At 37.7% G+C, this 24276-nt stretch overlaps 2 protein-coding genes and 1 pseudogene across 2 annotated transcripts; 2 read left to right on the top strand and 1 right to left on the bottom strand.

Annotated features, from left to right (window-relative positions):
* Positions 1–305: 305 nt before the first annotated feature.
* On the top strand, positions 306–1177 carry LOC120123137 (50S ribosomal protein L7/L12). Its single transcript, XM_039142101.1, has one exon. It carries the CDS (start codon positions 353–355, stop codon positions 1001–1003), a length of 651 nt encoding a protein of 216 aa, XP_038998032.1. The 5' UTR covers positions 306–352; the 3' UTR covers positions 1004–1177.
* A 1672-nt stretch (positions 1178–2849) lies between these two features.
* LOC120123141 lies at positions 2850–7227 on the bottom strand (annotated as a pseudogene).
* An 11055-nt stretch (positions 7228–18282) lies between these two features.
* Positions 18283–19106, top strand: LOC120123139. The gene is made up of 2 exons (XM_039142102.1): positions 18283–18658; positions 19016–19106. The coding sequence occupies exons 1-2, from the start codon at positions 18321–18323 to the stop codon at positions 19044–19046; spliced, it is 369 nt and encodes a 122-aa protein (XP_038998033.1). The 5' UTR covers positions 18283–18320; the 3' UTR covers positions 19047–19106.
* The last annotated feature ends 5170 nt before the right edge of the window (positions 19107–24276 follow it).

Here is a 24276-nt window from a genome sequence, read left to right on the forward strand (position 1 = left end):
AATCATATAACGCTATGTTTTAGTTTCTTTTTGGTCATTTATAATTAGAAAATTAACGATGATATTAATGTGTTATCATAAAATAACGTCACATAATCATTGAATTTTCTTTTAAAAATGAAAAGAATAATAACTAAAATGAAACCAAAAATGTCACGATAGGTATGATTTTGAAAATAATAATAACTAAATAATTAAAACGGAACAAAAGAAATTGTTGGGTTACTAAACATGTAATTTACCCTATTTTCTATAACTACTGCAATCGTTTTATAAGCCTGGAATTAAAAGAAGCGCAAAACCCCTCTCTCTATCTCTGTCTAGGGTTTTATTCCTTCAGCTGCCGAAAGAAATGAGCTTGTTCTTAAGATTAAGGCATCGTTTGCCTAATGGGTTTCAATGTAGGCCTCGGATTGTCACTCTCGATACCTCCGGTTCAATCAGATTATCCCGAAAATTTAGCCAGCCTGCAAAGCTAGAACAAGATGACGAGGAAGAAGAGGTTGAGATTGATCAAAGAAGACTTCCGGCTGACTATGATCCTTCTAATTTCGATCCTACCGAGCATCGTAGTCCTCCAACTGAGCGTGTTTGGAGACTCGTTGATGAAATCTCCGCCCTCACTCTGTCTGAAATCGCCGAGTTAGGCTCTATTATAATGAAGAAACGCGGAATAACTGAGCCGCCCACTGTGGGGGTCATGAAGGCTGCTGCCGCTGCTGGGTTGACAATGAAGGCGGCTGGTGGTGGCGGCGCGGCGGCTTCTAAGGAGGAGAAAAAGCCAGATAAGACTGTTTTTGAATTGAAATTGGAGTCGTATGATGCTGCTTCAAAGATTAAAGTAATAAAGGAGGTTAGGAGTTTTACTGATTTGGGTCTCAAGGAAGCTAAAGACTTGATTGAGAAGACTCCCTCCGTCTTGAAGAAGGGTGTCTCCAAGGAAGAAGGTGAACAGATAATTGAGAAGATGAAGGCTCTTGGTGCCAAAGTTGTAATGGAATGAGCAGTAGAGGTACTTTTGGTTTTCATGGATATCTACTTGTTGATTCGAAATGGAGACTACTACTACTTTGCATGCTTGCAGATTCTTACCGGCTTAAGTTTGAACTTGGGATTGCTTGAATCTTAACTCTGTTGATGTTTTGATCATATCAAGTGGGAATCGGAATTCACTTCATCCTTTTGATAATGTTGTTTACACTATTTTTATTACAATAATTCAATTGAATTGCTCTGATTCACGCTCTAATGAGACTAGATGTTATCCATTCCACCATTCTTCTATTGTAGTCCAAGTTTCTCTCACCTTTTTACTAATGGATCTGTTCTTCTATCTGGTAAATTTCACTTCTATTGTTAATGATTGGCTAGAAAGGAAACGCTTATAGCTTTGAAATTGTGAAGCTTTGATTTGGTTTAAGAGCTCTGTTGAGGGCCAGGGAGGAAGATTAGAAGCTAGGTATCACCTTGTAATTGAATGCTGTTTTCCCTATGTGATTTGAGTTGTCCCTGCTTTGTTTCTCCCGTTGAGATAAGGATAAATAGGCAGTTAAGTTAACGACCTCATTTCCGATACTGAACATAAATCAATATATGTACTTTCTTCCCATGGTTATATGTTTGCACCCTCTTCCCATGGTTGTATGTTTTTCTTACATTGTCGTGTATATTTGTTTGAAATGTTCATGCATGGCACTAATGGCTCTCCAAGATTATGAACCATATAGTAAATTCTTTTGATTGTTAGAATATTTTGATTTGATGAATGGAACTATAGGATCCAATTCCGATAACTATGCCAGCGCGCCATTATGTAGTCAAAGAACAGCAATAATTATCCGGTACAAAACTGCAAATCAGCTTCAAACTTGGTGGACTTCTTAGCTCCAAGGTACAGGAACACAAAAAATGTACATCTTCCTTGGACTTTGGAGCTCAAGTATCAATGCCTAAAGTGTCTCACATTTGTTTAAAACAATGGAACTCAATATTTGTTACAAAAGCCGACAGCATCATCATTTCTGATGCTCGGCAATGACTCTCGTACCATTTTAGAGGACAAATTTATAAAATTTTAGGAGTTGAAAATAGATTATTAACGAAAATATAAAGAATAAATCTAAATTATGTGAGAATTTAAATTTTTTAGAGGATGACCGCTCCTATCACCCTCTCTCAATTTGTATAGGGGCGTCACTAAAATTTAAAAGAAAATATCAACGTCATTTAAGCACCATTTAAACCTGAAGTTTTAGCCGCATTAAAATAAGACAGCAATGGAGTGAGACATCCTTCAAAAACTACAAAACGTGTGTGTATTAGTATGATGGAAGCCAACAGTTTTTTTTCTTGAATTAACCATCTATGTTTAATTTATAGATTCATATCAGATTTTGCAAAGGCTTATTATGTGACGACATTTTCAACCCAATTTGTTTCATTCACTATCATTAAAATTTGAATCTCGAATCTTACTTAAAGAATCTAGTGTCTCGTCCAACTAGATCAATTGATTGTTGGTGGAAGGAAGTTTTTCTCTATGTTTTTTTTTTTGGGTTGGGGGATAATATATTATCTTTCAATGGAGTGTGAATTAATAATCTTTAGTTTAAACGAATAAACTGATTACAATGGATCGAGTGACATTCATTTGGCAGCAGGGTTGCAGTTATCTGAGAAGCAATGCATGCATATTTTGTAATCATTGACAAGAGAGATAGAGAGGATGGTTGGTTCCCTCTTGCATAACTGGATCTGTTTATTTATGTTCTATATCGTAACATGATTAAGTCAAGATAAACCCCCCCCCCCCACCCACCCAGACACAAGAAATAAATAAATAAAGAAAGTTATACATAAACAATCTGACCTACGCTCAATAGACTCTCACGAGGAACATTAAAAATCACACTGTTCTCCCTACATATCTTCCTAAGAAATGCATATATATAATCGATCGTTTTTTCCTTGTAAAATCCGGCAACCCTTCTTGCCCTCACCTCCGTATTTCTTAGAATGTGCACCACCTCTGCCTCCCTACACTTGTTCAGGAATTCTAATTCATCCATGTCTTCCATCGAAGTCACTCCCGGATGCACAAACGACGACACCACCGTATCTGTATTTGAGGTCACCAAGTTGTTGTCCTCGCTATTGAACACACCATCTTCTGTCACCTCTGTTTGCTGCTCATGCCAACTACATTCATCTGATTCCGAACACCCTTCCATCATCGACTCGAGCCGCACAAATGAGAAGAGGCTATCGAACACCTTTTTCTCGAAATCGTCGTCTTTCCTATGAAGGTCTTTGTAGCCATACCTAGCAACACAACGGAACAGGTGGAAATTTGTTCGGTCCAATCCGCTTCACAAGGAACCTCTCTTCTTCTGGAACTGTGTAGACAGGACGATACTTGACACACACGAAAACAACAACGGAATGGATGGCGGGTAGGTTAGTAATGAAGTGGGAAAATATATGGGGTACGCCACTTGATAGCTCGGTGTACACCAGTACCATTCCGGGAACCCGTACTAGTCCCAAACTAGGTCCGAGCCCCAGAAGCCATGCCATAGACACCTCATCATGCATCTCGAACTCGTATCGCTTCATCCTTCCATAATGCCAAACATTCATGATTACCAGAAAGGCTCCTGCAATAACAAGGGGAATCCACCCACCTAGATCAATCTTGAACAGCACAGCCGAGATGAATGTGCACTCTACAACCAGGGACAAGCTAGTGAAGAGGACGACGAATATCCAATGACTGCGCCACACCAATATCATGATTAAAGTCATAAGCAGTGTCGTTACAAACATCACGAACACCACAGCTGTGCCTGCAGCAACATGAAATTCATACATATATTCAAAATGCACTTCGAAATTCATACATAAGCATTGGCGATTTGGCATTGGTTCCTGAATCCAGCAATAACAGCAATGCAAAGGACCATGAGGAGCCAATTAATACCCTGGAATATATATCTGGCCGTGGAACTTCTTCGATGTATGTACCACCTTCACTCGCGGAAAACAACCATGTGCAAGGGCTTGCTTGATGATTGAAAAAGTTGCTGATATGGTAGCCTGACTTGCAACTATAGCAGCAGCAATAGCAATACCGAAAACAGGCCAATATATGCTATCTGCATGATAACAACATCGAACGAAACAACTAAGTACCAAGTGCATTCGATCGAAAAGACAGAGAAGAGGTCAAGGAGACGCTTGCACTTGCATAGATATAACCACTAACCAGGTATAGAGCGATAAAATGCTTGACCGACATCGTCCCTGTTCTGACTGAGGTAGGCAGCTTGTCCAGAATTAGCTAGGAGCAGGCAAGGAAATACAACTCCAGTAAAAGCAAGCTGCACAGCTGCAACCGGAAAATAGACTAGATCTTCAAAAAGTGTTTCGGTACCTTTAACCTAGGAAGCACGGGGACGTCATTGGTGTGCCGTTTCAAGTACCCGATACATCCCCGGCACGGGGACGACACGAGGACGGCTGGGGTACGTACCGGGGACGTGCCACGGTGGCAGGGTACGGTTGAACGGCGTCGGAGACGTTTTACCGAGAGCTGGGGACGTTTCGGGGACGGCTGGAGACTTTCACATGCGTCCCCAGGTTCTTTTTGTCATTTTACATTTAAAAAAAATTCCAATCGCATAACCTAATTTCACAGCTATTTAATTCCCTCTTTCTTTGATTCTCATCGTCTCTCAACTCTCAACACTCAATTTGTGCTGCTGAAGTGAAACTTCCAGGTTTCAAAGTTTCAGTTGGCTAGGTAAGTTATCCAATTTTTTTTCTCTCTTTGTGCTTCTCTCATCTTGTTTCTATCTGAAATTGATGATAAAAAACATGCTCAAGTGTTTCACGAATGGAATTCTGCTTGCTCTTAATGAATCAAACCATAAAACTGTCTTGAGCATAATCCTTTCATCGAGCAGGACTGTAAGCTTTTAAAGGAAGCTACAACTATTTCCCTGTGTCTCCATACGTGTTAGTTTCTCTTTTCTTTTATGTTATTTTTCATGTACTTTTCTTTCCTTGATAATTGCTGATATGGGTTTTCTTCTTTTTCTGTTGTATTTGGATGATTATTTTATTCTGACTTGTTTTTCCTTTCTGGGTTATTTTTTCTTTCTCGATGTCTTACATTCATTAAACTATACGTTCCAGATGTTTTGTATTTGATTTCTAGTGAATGCCAAATTTCAGATTTTTTTTTGTCATCCGATTTATAATTCTTTTAAATGTGATTTCATTTTTCTTGCGACCTGGTCAATACTTCTTCATGTTCTGTTTTCACTTCTTTACCTTTGTTGGTCTCATGCATATACGTATGTTGTATGTACATAGTGGTGGTTTGAATTATATGATTGTATAATAGCCAAAGGATATGGCAGACTTATGTAGGAGATTTAGACTGCACTTTGCCGCTCTTAATGGAATCCTGCACTTATGTCCGATTTTACGGCTTGCTGATTTGATTTCAACTTGTGTTCTTTCGTTGCGTATGAGCACTGGATAATTCATTGATACGAGAGAATCAGTTAATCTCGGAAGATGTTAACAATACTTGATTTGGGATTAATATTTTTCTAGATTTAATATTATGGTTTGAATCTTGAAATTTGACATTTTAATATTGTGGCTTGTTTATAGATTTTATTGTTCTAAACTTAATATTGTTTTTTGAGTCTTAATATTTCACTTTATTTATGATTTTTTATATATATTTATAATTTTAAAATTATTTTATATGCCGTACCCTTGCCGTTCCCGTACCTGTAATTTTAAAAATTACCGTTTCCTGTCCCCGTATCCGTATCAATGCAACATAACCTTTAACAATTCGTGGATCATCAACATCATGTCGCCAGTGTCACTGCAATTATATTAGTAAAATTACCTGTTATACTAAGCATAATTTCGCCGAGGGAGATCCATCCATCTTTCCGTCTCCTCTTGAAATATTGGCATATGTATATAGGCGAAAACGCTTTCAAAACACTGCTGTCATATGTGCAAATATTATATGTGCCAATGCCTCCAATGACTAGAAACCAGAGGAGCACAATCGGGGCAAAGAGCCAGCTAACTCTATCAGTACCATAGTGTTGCATGCTGAATAAACCGACTAATATCACCACGGCGACACCTGAAACAACAGCTGCAAACAGAAAAGAAAACTAATAACAGACTTTGTAAAGAGATGACCAAACTTGTAAGGAAGGGCAGGGAGGTACCATTGCTTATGCTTGGATGCTCTACATTGATTCCCCCAGATGCTGAAAGAACTGCCAAAGATAGCAGACATCATTTTGATCCGACCTAATGAAAGCCGGAACATATCAGCAAAATACCTGATAATGCAGGAGTGAGTATTCCGTCACCAATGACATTGCACGTACCGATCAGTACAAGAACTCGAAGAACATGCTTCTTGTACACATCTTTCTCCAACCATCTCTTTGTTTGACAGCAAATGATTTCTCATGAAATGTAGAACGACTATAAGTTGTCAACTCCTCATCAGTCCTGTGTTGATTAGGTATTACCTTTACGTTCCGCCTGCACGGTAAATCAAAAGAGCTCAAGCTATATGATTTTGCATTAAAACACATTCCGTTTAACAAATCAATGTATCCTCGTTTGCCGATGTCAACTCACCTTGACCGTTGTCGTTCCCGTTACACACGACAAAGACGTACTTGTTGAGTGCGATAAGCGTTAGCGAGTATATGATCAATGACAGAGCTCCAACAACATCCTCTGGATCCTCGATTTTATCAGGAAATGTATTGTAGAAAACATACAAGGGAGAGGTGCCCAAGTCACCATATACCACTCCAAAACTCTGGAATGCAAGCCGCAGAAGCAATAATGCAGAGGTGTTCTACAGGAAACGAATTCATGTCAAGAACTAGAATTTTATAACTTCTTCCCCTAGCATAAAATATTGAGTTCTTCCCCGTCGAAAACTACAACCGATCCGAATGTCAAAAGAAGTAAATGTTGTAACTAGTAAAGAAAGACATTAACAGGGAACAACTTAAAATGGAAGGTTGCAGTTACCTTCTCCATATCCATGTTTCTAAGCTTCCCAGCCTTCTCATCCATTGGCTTATCAAACTTCTGATCCAGGTCCCACATCCTTCCCTTGTTGTTATCGTCTTCTTCATCGATCGAATCCATCCCTAGAGTTGCTATCACTAACATAAAATCATTCGTTTGTCCCTAACCAAGAATAAACCCGAAAGCACAGCTCTCATGCATGTTGCGTGTAGTTAACACAAAAGGTTTACCAAGGTTGTATTTGGACACCATAGAATCATTGCAAGAACATGTTGTTATTAAGGTAGTAATTACATCCCTTGTACGAACGGTTCCAAAGATATTCCCTTGAACAGAACACATACATTCTTGAATTCCTGACAAAGAAGAATGAATAATTGGCATTTCCCCCCTTTACAATCACATGTTTAAGACAAAAAATATAGAAAAAATAAATAAAAATGGATGAAAAAATCTCAAAACAAGAGGCTTACTTGTTAGGGATGGCAACGGGCCGGGTTCGGGCCGGGTATTGGTCCCCCCGTCCCCGTCCCCGTTTAAAAAACATGTACCCATCCCCGTTTAAAAAACCGCGGGGATTTAAACGGGGATCCACGTCGGGTAATCGGGGAAAACCGCGGGGAAACGGGTATCCCTGTTTAGCATAAACGATTATTTAAACGGGTATTGGGTCGGGTATTGGGTCGGGTATTGGGCCAGGAATCGGGCCGGGTATATATATATATTTAAATTAAATATATAAATATATATTTTTTATTTAAATTAAATTTATTAATATTATATATATATATATAAATAATTATTTTTAATATTTATCGGGTCAGGTATCGGGTCGGGTAATCGGGGCGGGTAATCGGGTAATCGGGGCGGGGATTACCAAACCTGTCCCCGTCCCCGTCCTCGTTTAAAATAAATAGATTTTCCCCGTCCCCGTCCCCGTTTATCATCCCCGAACCCGACCCGTTTAATTCGGTTTTCGATTTTCCCCGTCGGGTTCGGGTTTTTTTGCCATCCCTATTACTTGTAGTAAATTGTGTTTGTATCAGTAGTGAAAGTCACCCTCTATCCAAAATCTGATGATGAATGCAATTTTTTTTGTTGGGAAATAAACGAGTAATTTCCCTATAATTAGATTAGTAAAAATGCGAAATAAAAGCGGAAAAATAATACCCGAAATTGATAACGGAGTTTAGCCAATTATGCATACGTCTCCGAACTGCTGCAGATCTTTTACTAAAGAGAGAAAATTTACAGGTATTTACAAAACACTCACAACTCACAAGAAAGCTCTCCAGTATTGAGAGAAAGAAATGATTTAAGATGATTTTGAAGGTAAATGAGTAAGGATATTTATAGTTGAAGCTTAAGGACTAATCTTTGAAAATACCCTAAAGTATAGGGACTAAAGTGCAATATTCCCAAGCTATTTTAAAAAAAATTAAGCAGCCACCTTAGACACCTTTAGCCGCCGGTTGCTAGCCCTTTTCTTTGACTTTACAACAATCTCCACTTGAAGACTGATTTTAATATGTCTTCACACTTTGATCAATGCAGTAGCATTTCTGGTCTTGTTATTCTAGCATGTCAACTGAAGCTGAACACAACTTCAGTTTTTCCGTAATCACCGTCTTTGTTAACATGTCTGTCGGATTTTGAGCTCCACTAATCTTTTCAAGTTTCAAAATTCCATCTTCCAGAAGAGATTGGATAAAATGATATTGCAATTGTATGTGCTTTGTCCTGGAATGAAAAAACGAATATTTTGCTAGATGGATAGTACTTTGACTTTCGTAATACAAGACGTTGTTTTCTTGTTTCTTGCCTAACTCTTTCAAAAAACTTTGGAGTCAAACCATCTCCTTGTTGGCTTCCATAACAACGACATATTCTGCTTCAGTTGTGGAGAGAGCAACTATCTTTTGTAGTTGAGAAACCCAACTCACTGCGGTACCTCCTAGAGTATAGACATACCATGTCATGCTTCTTCTAATGTCAACATTTCCTGCTAAGTCAGTATCTACATAGCCTGTCAGTATTGTATCTCCACTTTTGAAACAAATTGCTTTGTTTATAGTACCCCACAGATATCTGGGATCCATTTGACTACTTCCCAGTGTACTTTGCCCAAATTATTCATATATATGCTAACAACACCCTCTGCATGAGCAATATATGGTCTAGTACAAACTACGACATATATCAGACTTCCAATTACTGAGGCATACAACACCTTCACCATGTGTGCACGTTCTTCCTCCGTCTTTAGAGACTGTTCTTTGGAGAGTCTAAAATGAACACCAAAAGGTGTACTTACTGGTTTAACATCTTGCATGTTGAACCTGGAGAGTACTTTGTTGATGTACTCAGCCTGTGATAAAATCAAAGTCCCCGACTTTGTGTCTCTCTTAATCCTCATCCCAAGAATCTGTTTTGCAGCGCCCAAATCTTTCATTACAAACTGCTTCGACAATTTTTGCTTCACGTTTATAATATCTTGCATGTCTGAGCCTACAACGAGTATTTCATCAATGTACAACAGTAAAATAATGAAGTTGTTGTCAAACTTCTTGATGTAGCAACAATGATCTGCTTGACATCTGGTAAAACCACTACTACTCATGAAACTATCGAATTTCTTGTACCACTGTATAGGAGCTTGTTTTAAACCATACAAGCTCCAAAACACTCACAACTCACAAGAAAGCTCTAGTATTGGGAGAAAGAAATGATTTGGGATGATTTTGAAGCTAAATGGATATATTCATAGTTGAAGCTTAAGGACTAATCTTTAAAAATACCCTAAAGTGTAGGGACTAAAGTGCAATATTCCCAAGCTATTTTTTTAAAAAATTAGGTAGCCACCTTAGACACCTTTAACCGCCGGCTGCTAGCCCTTTTCTTTGACTTTACAACAATCTCTCACTTGAAGACTGATTTTAATATGTCTTCACACTTTGATCAATGCATCAGCATTTCTGGTTTTGTTATTCTAGCATGACAACTGAAGTTGAACACAACTTCAGTTTTTCCGTAATCACCGTCTTTGTTAACATGTCTTTCGGATTTTAAGCTCCACTAATCTTTTCAAATTTCAAATTTCATCTTCCAGAAGAGACAAGATAAAATGACATCGCAATTGTATGTGCTTCGTCCTGGAATAAAAAAATGAATTCTTTTCTAGATGGATAGTACTTTGACTGTCGTAATACAAGACGTTGTTTTCTTGTTTCTTGCCTAACTCTTTCAAAAAAAACTTTGGAGTCAAACCATCTCTTTGTTGGCTTCCGTAATAACGACATGTTCTGCTTCAGTTGTGGAGAGAGCAATTATCTTCTGTAGTTGAGAAACCCAACTCACTGCGGTACCTCATAGAGTATAGACATACCCTGTAATGCTTCTTTTGATGTCAACATTTCCGGCTAAGTCAGTATCTACATAGTCTGTCAGTATCGTATCTCTACCTTTGAAATAAAGTGTTTTGTTTATAGTACCCCACAGATATCTGAGGATCCATTTGACTGCTTCCCAGTGTACCTTTCCCGGATTATTCATGTACCTGCTAACAGCTCCCATTGCATGAGCAATATCTAGTCTAGTACAAACCATGGCATACATCAGACTTCCAATTGTTGAGGCATACGACACCTTCACCATGTGTGCACGTTATTCTTCCGTCTTTGGTGACTGTTCTTTGGAGAGTCTAAACTGAACACCTAAAGGTGTACTTACTGGTTTAGCATCTTGCATGTTGAAAATGGAGAGTACTTTGTTGATGTACTCAGCATATGATAACATCAAAGTCATCGACTTTGTGTCTCTCTTAATCCTCATCCTAAGAATCTATTTTGCAGTGCCTAGATCTTTCATTGCAAATTGCTTTGACAATTTTTGTTTCAAGTTTATAATCTCTTGCATGTCTGAGCATGTAACGAGCATATCATCAACGTTCAACAATAAAATAAGGAAGCTGTTGTTGAACTTCTTGATTACAATGATCTGCTTGGCATATGGTAAAACTACTACTACTCATGAAATTATCGAAGTTCTTGTACCACTGTCTAGGAGCTTGTTTTAAACCATACAAGCTCTTCTTCAACTTGCATACCAGATTTTTCTTGTCTTCATTTAAGAAGCCTTCTGGCTACCTCATATAGATTTCTTCCTCCAAATCACCATGAAGGAAAGTTGTCTTCACATCTAACTGCTCAAGATGTAGATTCTCTGCAGCTACACTTTTCAACACCAATCTGATTGTAGACAGCTTCACGACTGGAGAGAAAATTTCATTGTAGTCAATACCTTCTTTTTGCTGAAAACCTTTGACAACCAATCTTTCATTGTAGCGTTTTCTCCCATCGTGCTCTTCTTTGATCCTGTAAACCCACTTGTTATGGAGCGCTTTCTTGCCTGGTGGTAATTCAGCTAATTCCCACGTCTGATTTGAAATAATTGAGTCCATCTCATTTTTCATGGAAGACTTCCACTTGACTGAATCCTCCACCTGCATTTCTTCATCATAGCACTATGGTTCACCATTGTCAGTCAGTAACAAGAAGTGCAAAGAAGGAGAATAACGCTGGGTTGGTTTAGGAATTCTAGAGGAGCGTCTCACTTTTGGTGTGCCTGGTTCTTCTTGAACTGCTTCAGGACTGATCTGAACATCATTTCCAGAAATCTCCTCAAACTCAACAAATTCCTTTGTTTCAGCTTCGGTTTTGGAGCTTCTTGATTCTATGGTCGACCAGGCTTTGTACATCACATTCTCATTGAAAATGACATCTCTTCTTCTGATGATCTTTCGATTTTCGTAGTCTCAAAACCGGTAACCGAACTCATCACCACCATAACCAACAAAGACACATTTGTTGGACTTGGCATCAAGTTTACTTCTTTCAGCACAATTTATGTGTATATAAGAAATACAACCAAACAATCTTAAGTGTGAAAGGTTTATTTCTTTCATGCTCCAAACTTCCTCTGGTATTCCACCATCAAATGGAACTGAGGGCCCATGGTGATCAGGTAAGATGCAGTGTTGATAACTTCAGCCCATAGTAATTTGGGCAATTCAGCATGTATCAGCATGCTTCTGGCACGTTCATTCAGAGTTTTGTTCATGCGCTCTGCTACACCATTCTGTTTTGGTGTCATGGGACTGTTATCTCCATCGTGATCCCATTGTTTGCGTAAAATTCTCTAAATCTACTATTTTTGTATTCTCCTCCATTATCACACCTCAACCACTTGACTTTCAAACCAGTCTCATTTTCCACCATGGCCTTCCATTTTCTGAATGTATCAAAGACTTCTGATTTCTTCTTCAGAAAATAAATTCACACCTTCTTTGTAGAATCATCGATGAAGGTGACATAATATAGTGAGCTTGCAAGAGATGAAACTGGAGATGGTCCCCATACATCAGTATGAACCAACTCTAACTTTTCAGCCTTGTGTGTCTTGCCAATCTTTACAAAACTGACTTTCTTTTGTTTTCCAAAGATGCAATCCTCACATAGTCTGACATCTATATTCTTTAGATCTGATAGATTCCCTTTCGACAAAAGTGTCTTCATCCCTTTCTCGCTCATATGGCCAAGACTTTGGTGTCATAAGTGTGATTTCCCATTAGCATATGCTACTGCAATGATATTCTCCAAATTTAAGGTTACATAGAGAGTATCAGTCTTCTTACCATGAGTAATTTTCCATTCACAGCCTGAAAAGGTTATACTATATCCTTCTCCATCAAGCTATCCTACAAAAATCAAATTTCTTTTGAGGCCAGGAATATGTCTTACTCCTTTCAGCTTCCAGTTGGTCTGGTTTGATAACTTTAATCGGATGTCTCCTTTTCTGACAATCTTCAAGGTTTCATCATCAGCTAGATGAACCTTCCCAAAATCACCACTGACATAGTTCTCTATGATTTCTTGGCATGGGGTGGAGTGGAAAGATGCCCCTGAATCCAAGATCCATGATTCAATCGGACTGTTAATGCTTAGAATCATGGCATCAACTGTCTCCTCTATCATATTAGCAGATTCTTGTGTGCCGATATCTTTCTTCGGTGCTTGGCAATATCTTTTAAAGTGATCATTCTTGTCAAAATTATAACAGTTAAAATCTTTCTTTCCCGTTCTGAATTTTAATCTGCCACGATTTGAATTTCTTTCTGAAGTTCTCCCTCTAGACTCCGTGTGCAAGGCTGAGGAGGTTGATGCTTTACCCGATTCTCTCCGTCGAATTTTATTCACTCAATACCATATCCCGAACATCATCAAATTTTAATTTACTGTTTCCCGACCAGCTGTTGACTGTTGTAACTGTAGAATTCTAACTATCTGGTAGAGATGATAAGAGAATTAAAGCTTGAACTTCATCATCGAATTCAATTTTCACGGAACTCAACTGGCTTGTGATTATGTTGAGTTCATTTAGGTGTTGAGCCACTGATGCCCCTTCCACCATCCGCAAATTGAATAATCACCTAATCAAGTGAACTTTGTTTGAGGCCGATGGCTTCTCATATATATTGGAGAGAGCCGCCATAAGACCCACCGTGGTCTTTTCCTTTGCTATGTAGAAAGCAACATTGTGGGATAACGTCAGTCGGATAACTTCGAGGGCTTGTTTGTCGAGAAGAACCCAGTCTTCATTCTTCATACCCTCTGGTTGCTTTCCTGAGAGAGGTTGATACAGATTTTTCTGATACACAAAATCTTCAATTTGCATCTTCCAAAAGCCAAATTTCGCATCATCGAACTTCTCAATTTTCACATTCCCTTCGTCTGCAGTCATCGCTCCCACTCAAATCTAGCTTCTTTTGGATCGCTTCTGACAATTCTTACGAACCACTGTGTATTAGAACACATTCGTCGACAAATTCGTATCGTTTGACCAAATTTTACTATTCACGAAATTCATTGTTCACATGAATAGTAACCTCGCATAAAAATTGAAAAAATTCACCACCAAAAGCTCTTGATACCATTTGTTGGGAAATAAACGAGTAATTTCTCTATATCCAGATCAGTGAGAATGTGAAATAAAAGCGAAAAAATAATACTCGAAATTGATAACATAGTTCAGCCAATTATGCCTACGTCTCCGGACTGCTGCAGATCTTTTACTAAAGAGAGAAAATTTACAGGTGTTTACAAAATACTCACAACTCACAAGAAAGCTCTCTAGTATTGGGAGAAAGAAATGATTTGAGATGATTTTGAAGCTAAATGTGTAAGGGTATTTATAGTTGAAGCTTAATGACTAATCTTAAAAAATACCCTAAAATGCAGGGACTAAATGGGTTAGGGTATCAGTAGTGAAAGTCACCCTCTATCCAAAATCTGATGATGAATGCAATTTTTTTCTACATGAAAGTTTGATGCACAGTTTCTGTTAGATCTCAGTTTTGATGCTTTTTCTCCTCATTACAAACTCCATTTAACTAAAAATAAAATCACATCCTTTAACTCACCTACTATACAGTTTGACCTAATAATTTAATTATAAATTTCAAAAATTAATTCAAAAACAAATATATGTTATTTCAAGGAAAATCTTTAACGTAATTCACGGACGAATATATTAAAGGTACAAAACTTTTTTTCCCTGAATGGTATGATTTCATTAACGTTAAAATCATACAGAGAATATTAACATATGTCTCATTAAAAACATTCCTAAACTTAAACGGAGGAAAAGAGTACGTATGTTAATACCTGAACAAATATCCAACCAACAAATCCAAGCCAACCCATTGGTTTAACCATCAGCCAACTCAATCAGACAGTCAACCTGCAAGAGAGTACTGATCAATTCGGGTGGGGAATGAAGGACAGTAGTCTCCAAGGTATTTAACGACACATTCTTTGCCAGGGCTTCAACAATTTTATTTCCGCTTCGCATTACATGTTAAACTCTAACGTATCAATTTTTCCCTCTTAAATCATTTAAGTGCCATCTTAGCTTGTAACACTCTAAAATTTCCCCCAAATATAAAAACCCTCAAATTTAGAAAATTTTCCTTAAATTCCTAATTTTATTTAGTGACCAAAATCGTAAATAAATAAAGAGTTGATTCCATATTCAGAAATCCTAAGGAGTTGGAGGATCAAATTTGTGATTTACCCTCTTTTCTTTGAATCACAATTTTAACACTGTTTCACTTCACAGATCCATCGCAGCCACACCACTCTTTTTCTTCTGTTAAGCACGCTTCTCCCATCTCAATGTCGTCACTCATTTTTCATCGCTGTGCCACCGTTCCTGTCGAACTCAGGTCGCCGGTGAGTTATCCGACCGCAACCCATCGTTCTCCTTCTCGTCGTGGCGTTTGGGCATCGTCGGTTCTTCTCCTCGTTAGATTGAACCGTGAGCGTTGTTTTATTTTTGGCGTCGCCGTGGTTTAATCCGGCCGTTCGTGGCCATAGTAAGGTCGGGGTTGTGTGGGTGTTAGTCGAACCAACCTGGTTTCGTGTGTGAACAGCCTCGAATGGCCGTGGAAAGTCACTGCTGCCGTTCCCTCACCGCTGCCTTAGTGGTCACTATCGCTGGTCTTATGGTCTGTTATCAGTATAGTTTCGTCACTGGTGAGCCTTTCGTTCGAACTGACAGCCCCATATTCGAACTGAAAACCCTACTGCCCGGTTCCTAATTCTAATCGAGAATTATTTTTAATTGTCGTTAAATTGCTTCATTAATCTGAAAATCATTGAAATGAGATATTAAATCAGACATCGTGATTTTTGCACGGAACTTTTACTCGGAATCGAAATTATCGCCTCCTTTGCCGTTTCCCGCGAACTTCGAACCAAATCGTATTGCTTGTGTTGAACGAAGTAATTCGAATCGATCCACGATTCAGGCCAATCGTGAGAAATACTATTATTGTCGTTAGCTATATGTAAGGTGTGTCTCTATATGACATTATATTTATTTCGTGTTGATTGATTGTTTAAAATTGATTGTGAGCATCACTATTACATGTATTGTTGCTTTAAAAATAATTTGGTTAAACATGTTTGGAAGTTAGTTTCGAGCATGATATTGTTGTATTTGATATAATTCATAAATGTATACCAAGTGAAATATGTTGATATATATTGGACTGAAAATTTATGAGTTGCATTCGGATTATTTGTATATATAATTATTATATTCGGATCGGATCAGAATTAAGATATATGATATTTGAGTATATTTTATTCGGATATATGTTATTCGGATCAGGTCGGATATCATATATGTGTGTCATTTGCATATCATATTGGGACAATTATTGATAGGGGAAGCTCAATACATTCACTTGATGGAATAAATGTCACTTTTTTTGATTCAGTGGCATCTATCTTTGTGGCAGACCCTCTCATATAGTGTGTGAGTTGGAAATAGTGTGGTTTTGGGGAACCCACTATTCTGGGTGTGACAGGAGCACAGGCTGGTGTATGAGCATTTGCATATCATTTACATTGTGATTATCGTTGATAATTTGGCGTATAAATATTACTATTTATTTCAGATTATGCTCTGACTTGTGTTTGTTGCACTTTAGAGACATATTAAGCTTAATAGCTTACACCCATTAGTTTCACTCTTTCAGATACTCGAGTTAAGAGAATCGGTACTTGGAGGTCGACTTTATTCAGATTTCATTAATTTTACAATATGACTTTTTTTGGATTTTTTATTTTATATTTTATTAATATTTTATTAGATAGTATTTAATATATTTAAATATTTTAGAACATGGGACATAAATTCTGTTTTGGACTGTGCACGTAAATGGGTTACATAGCAGGTGAGTCCCACTATAATCAACTCTAAGAATCTTCAAATCCTCCAAACTGTCAAATTCAAGGACCACTTGAAGATAACTCGCTTCCCATACCATGCAGACCAATATACGCATCCCAAATCTCTGCATCGATAATCGGACAAATTCCTATGAGAAACCAAATTTCCACATACCGCAACTATCCCGAGCTACTACACCACACCGAGCACAGCCATCTTCCTTTCTCCATGAGGCATCCGTATTGATTTTTATCCAATGTAGGGGCGGTTTAATCTAGCGAGGGGGGCCACAGGCCATCACACTGTAGCTACATGACACATGATGCTTTGGAGGGTTATACTCGCTATATGCCTACTACGCTCAATAACAGATCCATTACCTGGCATGGGGTTGTCGAAAATCATGGCATTACGGTTAAGCCAAATGTTCCAGAGGCTTGTTGCAAACATAAGATCCCAGTTAGCAGCATTTTTGGCAAACATGCGAGTCCCCTGCAAGTTTGCTGCAATCCACTCCTGGATATCTAATGCCAAGAAAGAATCAAGTTTAGTTGGAAACTTGAAGCGCGGCTGGGCAGTTACGCAACACATAGTTAATATCCTCACTGATAGCGAGGTGGCGACGAACGCGTTCCTCATTCGGCTGGCAGTTACACAACACATGGTTAATATTTGACTATTCATATGTTTTACCCGTCATTTCCGTAAAAAACTTATATGTTGTTTGAGTTAGACGTAAATATTTTGATTGTGATATAATAAAACCTTATCGTTGAATCATTTGAGTTGTATTTTGTGGATTAACTTTCTGTTTATATTATATATTTGAGCTAGTGTTTAAAACATTATGTCATTTAGTCAGTACTTGCAAGCAATGATGATATTAGTAGACATCATTAAAATATAATTTTATTATACTCAAGTTAACATATTAATATCCAGTTTAGGCGGTAGTTAAATTTTTAATAAAAAATAATGAGTTTAAAATATATTCATAATCGAATGATATTTTTTTCATTTAAGAGAATTGATAAAATAATATTCTATAATTAAACATTGTTTTACAATTTTCAGTAGTTGGATGATTTGTAAACTTTATCGCGTGGATAACGGCACAATTAAAGTAGGCAACGTTGGCTTGTAGACCGACTTCTTGTTTGGATCGCGCGATGTCGCCAGGTCTCGAATGGTGCGCCAACGGATCATTCGTGAAGTAATTGACCTATTTTTTTCAAAAAATAATAATAACGCGCGTTTTGTCCATTGGGCTTGCGCGGCTGCTCTACTTTATCGACCAATATCGAGAGAGATAAAGTAGTCAGTTTTGCAACTTCCGCCGCTTGAATTGATACCTAATTGCAGTATGATTTATTTCCCTATATAAACGACATTAGAACGAAGAGAAAAGAAACTACTTGATCTCTGAAACGATGGCCCCATTCTCGTGGCTCGGTCGTCCTCGTGTTGCTGCGCTTAGCAGGAAAGGTTTGAAATCAAGGGAGAAACGAATGCAGAAAAGGGTGAAGAGGTTGAAGACGGAGATGGAGGCAAGAAGCGAGGAACACAAGGATATCAGGCAAGTTCAAAACCAAGTGAAAGAAAAAATCCAAGGAATTGAGTCGGAGTGCGAGGAATTGAAGAGAGAAACTAGATTCATAATCCAGCAGAGTGCCAGAACCCAGGTTAAAATTGCTCTCATGTTCCGCATTTTGAAAGCAAGGGAAAATGGCGACCAAGATTCCGCTACCAAACTCACTCAAATGCTCCGGTCAGTTTCGTAATTACTAGTTCAACATTTTCTCATATCATGAACCCTAAAATCTCATGTATTGTTAGCTGATCGTTCAATTTCACCATCCTCCGCATTTTGATACCATCATCGGTGCCCACTAAATCCATACTCTTAATCAACTCATAATATTACCATAACATTCATTGAAGCAGGGATAAACCATGATTTTATGCCAACAGATAAATTTATAAAATTTGAGAAAAGATAGAAAATATTAAAAAAAAAAGAATTTAAAATTTTAGGAGCCGCCGTCTCGCCGGATCTATCCCTGCAGAAAGTACATTTTAATGAAGAGCATTGTGATATTTCTAACTTGATTTTACATTCATACAGAGAAATTGTAGGAAGAGAGGAGGAAAGGTGACGGTTGGCATGGCGAGGATAAACTAACTATGCTCCGCCGCTTCCAATTCCAATTCCAATTCCATCCAAGTCTATCAAGTACTAAATATACTTTAGCACTGCGTTTGCTAATACTTGGTATCTTGTGTTTGTTTTTTGTTTTTTCTCTTCTCAATGCAACTTTAAACTCCAACTTCAGCAAATACCCATTTCTTCATGTTAATTTCTTGTTTTTAGTTTACTCCTATTCCATTTATTTTGTTATTTTTACTTCATTCATTTTCGATTTATATTCGTCTAAAATCAAATATATAATTAAATTAAATCAACATGTTCATGAACATATGTCATGATATTTAAAATTGTTTTTAATGTGATAAAAGAACATCATCTCTATTTATCTAAACTGTTTTTCCCTTTCATTTGGAACTTATTAACCTCTTTTATTTTTGCATTTACTTTTCCAATACATATAACCACCTACTAATGTTACGAGGCTAGAACTGAAATTAAAAACATAATTGTGTGTTTATTCAATTTGAATGAATAAGAGAAAGCTTAAGATAAAAATAAAACAAGATAGGCTTGAATCGAATATACATATTTATCTTATTTACTCTTTAAATAAAACATGACAATTAAAATAGGAAGAATTTCTATTTATACTAAGTTTTTCAATCGATGGTATTCGAATCAAACATAAACATCATTTACTCCATCCACTATGATTAAAAAGTATATCTATAAAACCTAAATTTTCTCTCAATATTTTTGTGTCGTCTTCCTCTTTTTCTTTGTTTTTTGTTTAGACGCCAATACTAATCTTAATATTGGTTGTTTACTGTTAGTGATTATTATTGTTTTTGTTCTTTTTAATACTATGTCATTTGTTTTTCTTTTTTTATTGAGTTTTTTTAATTTTAAATAAGAATTTCCGTCTTTGTGACACGTTTTTCTCTGTTCTTGTGGGACGTTCCTTATGGATTTTGATAAGTTTTCGCATATTACTACAATCGTGTTGGAGCTTGTACAAAGATCCTTACGTCATTTATTTTTTTATTGGGTTGTCGGTAGTCATGTATTGTCACATCCCTTCTTTAGTAAAAGGTTGTTTACCAATATAATCAAAATTATGTAACGACGTTGTTTGTTAAATTGTTTGATTTGCTCATCACTTTTTTATCACTTCGTAAATCATTCGTTCGACAGAGACAATGAGTTTTATGAATGTTACTGTGTTCTATTGATGTTGGACGTCATTCTCAATCAAAAGTTTCAATTTTTTTATCTTTGGATTTAATATTTTTTATGTATGAGTTTCTTAGTGACTATTGTGTTCAATTTTCTTTTAGAAAGTGTTATAATTTGATTTCTTGCATTATTTTTATTAATGAAATCCAATTGTCATTGTCTTCAAAGTAAATTTTTGTTTAATGTTGGTAATGCTTAAAACACTATCCACATTGAGTGGGAAATACCACCATATTGGGTATTTATAGTGTTCATTCTCCCTTCCCTTGTTGAGTGATAGAGAACAATGAACCATCTCGCGTGTCGTCGTCCGTTTCTGCTCGTGGACGTGGACATGGTCGTGGTCGTGACAATACGTGTACCACTGGATTGGGTATTTATGGTGTTCATTCTTCCTTTCATTGTTGAGTGATAGAGAATAAGGGATCATCTCGTGCCGCTGAGACGGTTGAGGAATTCATGGTGGATACCCAACTTAGTTATCTATAGGTGGTCTTGGTGAGAAAGACTTGATGAATTTACCGACTTTGGCTGAATATTTATTCTAAATAAGTTCATAACCCAAAGTTGAGTTGGTAGTTCTAATTGAAAAGAACAAAGTGAACTTATCGCTAGAAATGTTGAGTTTTATGAAAACTCTTAATGAATTCAAATCTAAAAATTTGGATGGTCATACTGAGAAGGACATACTGAATTCATCGATTAATAAGGTTGAATATTTATTTTCATAATTTCATATCTCAGTGCTTGGGTAGTTCATTTATAATAAACTTGAAGAAAATCACCATAACCTTTGAGAGGTTGAGCTGTTGTAAAAGGCTCTTAATTATTTCATAGCCTGGTTTTAAAATGGTTTATGTTGAGATAAACATGATGAAATAACTTATGTAAGTGAGGTGATTAGTACACTTACTAAAATCCTGAGGTAAGATGACTAAATATGCACTTGTGTATGTATATCTTACACATCGAGGACTTTGGTGGATGAAGGGGTTAGTTGTGTGTTATGAGTTTACCCCTATCTTAAAAACTTCAAGACTAGTTTCACTTATCTAAGAGAATGATTGCTCATCATCAATATGTACTAGTTCAAGATACGTTCACTAGTACTTAAGCAACTAATTCCGCTATTGCTCTTCTGAAAAAAATATGTTTCGAGTTTCAGAAGAATTCTTCCGTATTAGTAGGGGAATGTTGGTAATGCTTAAAACAATATCCCACACTGAGTGGGAAATAGCTTTGGATTGGGTATTTATAGTGTTTATTATTCATTCCTCTGTTGAGTGATAAAGAACAAGGGACTATCTCGCATGCCACTGGCTCGGCTTGTGGCTCATGACTCGTGGCAATACATATATTCGACACGTCCGCACAAATACTATCGTTTTTAGAAAATTTGAATCATCACAGTTGATTAATTAGATGTTGTTTGATTTCTGTTAAATTAGAATCATAACAGTCAATTTCTTTGGAGATTTCCTTAGACACCTTTTGATGCTACTTGATCAGTTATGTGCCTAAGTCAGCCTTAAACCAAGCCTTATGAGCAAGCAAACTCAACAAAGGTCGGAACCATGCTCTCAAGGCTTCAATGGATTGAGATGGATGAGCTCAAGGAGTTGCTCATATGTAAGAATGCAATGAGGGAATTGGGTGTACTTAAGACCTTCTTGGAAGGATATAGACCAGGGGTGAAGCTCGCAGAGGAGCAAGACGCTTATAGACTTTACGAAGCCATGGTGAAAAGCTAACCGAGCTTAGAAGGGCCAATCCAACTAGCATGAAGATGTTCGAACCCAAGCCGAGGGAATGAGACAATGGTGAGAGAGCCTAAATAAAGGTGAAGTGGGAAGATGGTGAAGAAAACTCTTCGAGTGGTCAGGGAGGGCCACCGACTAATTGTAGCCAAGTGAAACCATCAAAGAAGAATGCCAAGGCTGAGTTTGTTGGGAAGAATGAGGAGAAAAAAAGGAGATCAAGTGTTACTTCTGTGATGGTCCTCATATGATAAAGGGATGTCCCAAGAAGAGACACTTTTTTATCATCGTCAAGGAGATAGACGAGTCAGAAGGGGAAGTAGTAAGACTTGGCACAATTACAAGGGTCAAAGCATCTAAGGATGAGAAAAGGAACGATGAGAGAAAGGATGAGAAAGCCTTCAAATTGAGGGTAAACATGGAGCAACTTAGGTGCTACCATTATAAGGGGCCTCACAAGTTGCGATGGTGTCCAAATTGAACCAAGCAGTCCAAGAGGAAGGACAAGGCCGAGAATAATGAGCACGTGAGACTTGGTGCGATGGTGATGAGTTCTATCAAGGAAGATATAAGCAAAGCGTAGAAAGTGAAAGCCATGTCCGGGGTGGCTAGGGAGTTTACCGAGCATGTTCAAGTAGAGAACATGGCTTCAAAGACCACAATTATAGAAGGGTCGAAGAGAGCTAAGCCAAGGAGGGACAAGGCAGCCGTGGAACCACCAATGAGAGAGGTGGGAATGAAGCGAATAACTTTGAGGAGGGAGTGTCGATGCAAGAGAAAGTAATAGACTTCAAATAGGAAGAACCAATACAATAAAAGAGCACCAAACTTTGAGTTATAAGGGTGGATGCAGTGAGAGGTACCCGACTTCAAGGGAGAAATGTCGATACAAAATGGAGCAAAGAACTTCAATGAAGAAAGTTTGATGTATAAGGTGCTAGACTTCATAGAGAAAGAAGGGTTGACATATTTTAGAGCAAATGTTAGAGCAACCAAGAAGAAGGTACATCTCAAACACAATTCTAGTGTTTGTAAAGTTGATTTGCCGTCATTGATGAGTATAAATGGAGAAAGACCTAACCATCTGGGTAGAGATGCCAAAGGATTGGACAAGATATCCAAGTCTTTGTAGAAGGATCGAGAGGCTCTGAGCCACGGCGAGTCGAAGTTGATAGAAGAATACTCCTACAAGAAAAATGTATCTAAACGTATTTTATTTAAAATGGGGAATGAAAAGAGGGTTGTGGAGTTATATTATGGCATGAACCAAGACAAGTGGTTCTTATGGGGGAACTGCATCGAGTTAAGGCAACGGAAAGCAACCAAGGTGGAGGAGCCCAGGATCATTCGAGTGCAGCGACGAGGGCGTCGCTAAGTTCGATAGTAGAGGGTGTCATGTACCGTGAGATTGAGCTCGGGACATTGGTGCAAGAGTCAAAGAGGTTCAATTTGGAGTATTGGGCTTGACAAGACCACCAGACTTGGCCCATCACTTGGAGAATACTAGAGAGCTTGTTCACACTACAAGTGCAAATATGGAAAGTGGCATCATATCGAATGATGATCACAAGAGCTTGATAGATATGGAAAAAGATAACAAATCATAGAAGATTATGGAGTATTCTTATCGTATCAAGTGTGAACACCTATCTAAGAAAAGAATGAGACTAATTGATATAGTGGTGGGATTGACTTTCCTTATATTGGGGGATTTGGAATAAATTGGGTCCATCATAGCTATTGATGTAAATAGATATAGGCCATTAATTGTGAGGGAGCTCAATTATAAACAGAGAGTCTCTCATCCTCATTTATATCATCTCATTACATTCATTCTCTTTGGAGAGAGTAATAAAGCTCTGAGGCATTTACTCTAAGTTCTCTTGTTCCTTTCAGTTGTTTTAAGTTCTTAAGTTCTCTTTGTGTTTGCTTTTTCTCTAGGTGGCTAAAAGTAGCCCCCGTGGTGTTTACACTTCCATACGAGTGTTCAACTTTGGTGGCTTGAGTGGCCTCATTGTTCTAAAGCTTTCGCATCCATCGAAGCCTTGAGGGCTTGGTTCTGACCTTTGTTGAGTTTGCTTGCTCACAAGGCTTGGTCTAAGGTTGACTTAGACGTAGAACCAATCAATTAGCATCAAAAGGGAAACGTTAGATGTATCTAGACAATATTTCAACTTATTCAATTGTTTATTGTGTTAGTTACAAGAGTTATAATAGTAATTACAATAGGGTTACAAGAGTAAT

Source organism: Hibiscus syriacus, unplaced genomic scaffold (assembly GCF_006381635.1).
Source record: "Hibiscus syriacus cultivar Baekdansim isolate YM2019G1 unplaced genomic scaffold, ASM638163v2 tig00110391_pilon, whole genome shotgun sequence".
NCBI lineage: Eukaryota > Viridiplantae > Streptophyta > Magnoliopsida > Malvales > Malvaceae > Hibiscus > Hibiscus syriacus.

What these genes read in the sequence shown, in the direction of transcription:
- LOC120123137 (XM_039142101.1), top strand. Translation starts at nt 353, where the DNA reads ATGAGCTTGTTCTTAAGATTAAGGCATCGTTTGCCTAATGGGTTTCAA.
- LOC120123139 (XM_039142102.1), top strand. Translation starts at nt 18,321, where the DNA reads ATGGCCCCATTCTCGTGGCTCGGTCGTCCTCGTGTTGCTGCGCTTAGC. An exon ending in AAACTCACTCAAATGCTCCG is followed by an intron (nt 18,659 to 19,015) that starts GTCAGTTTCGTA and finishes ACATTCATACAG; the next exon opens with AGAAATTGTAGGAAGAGAGG.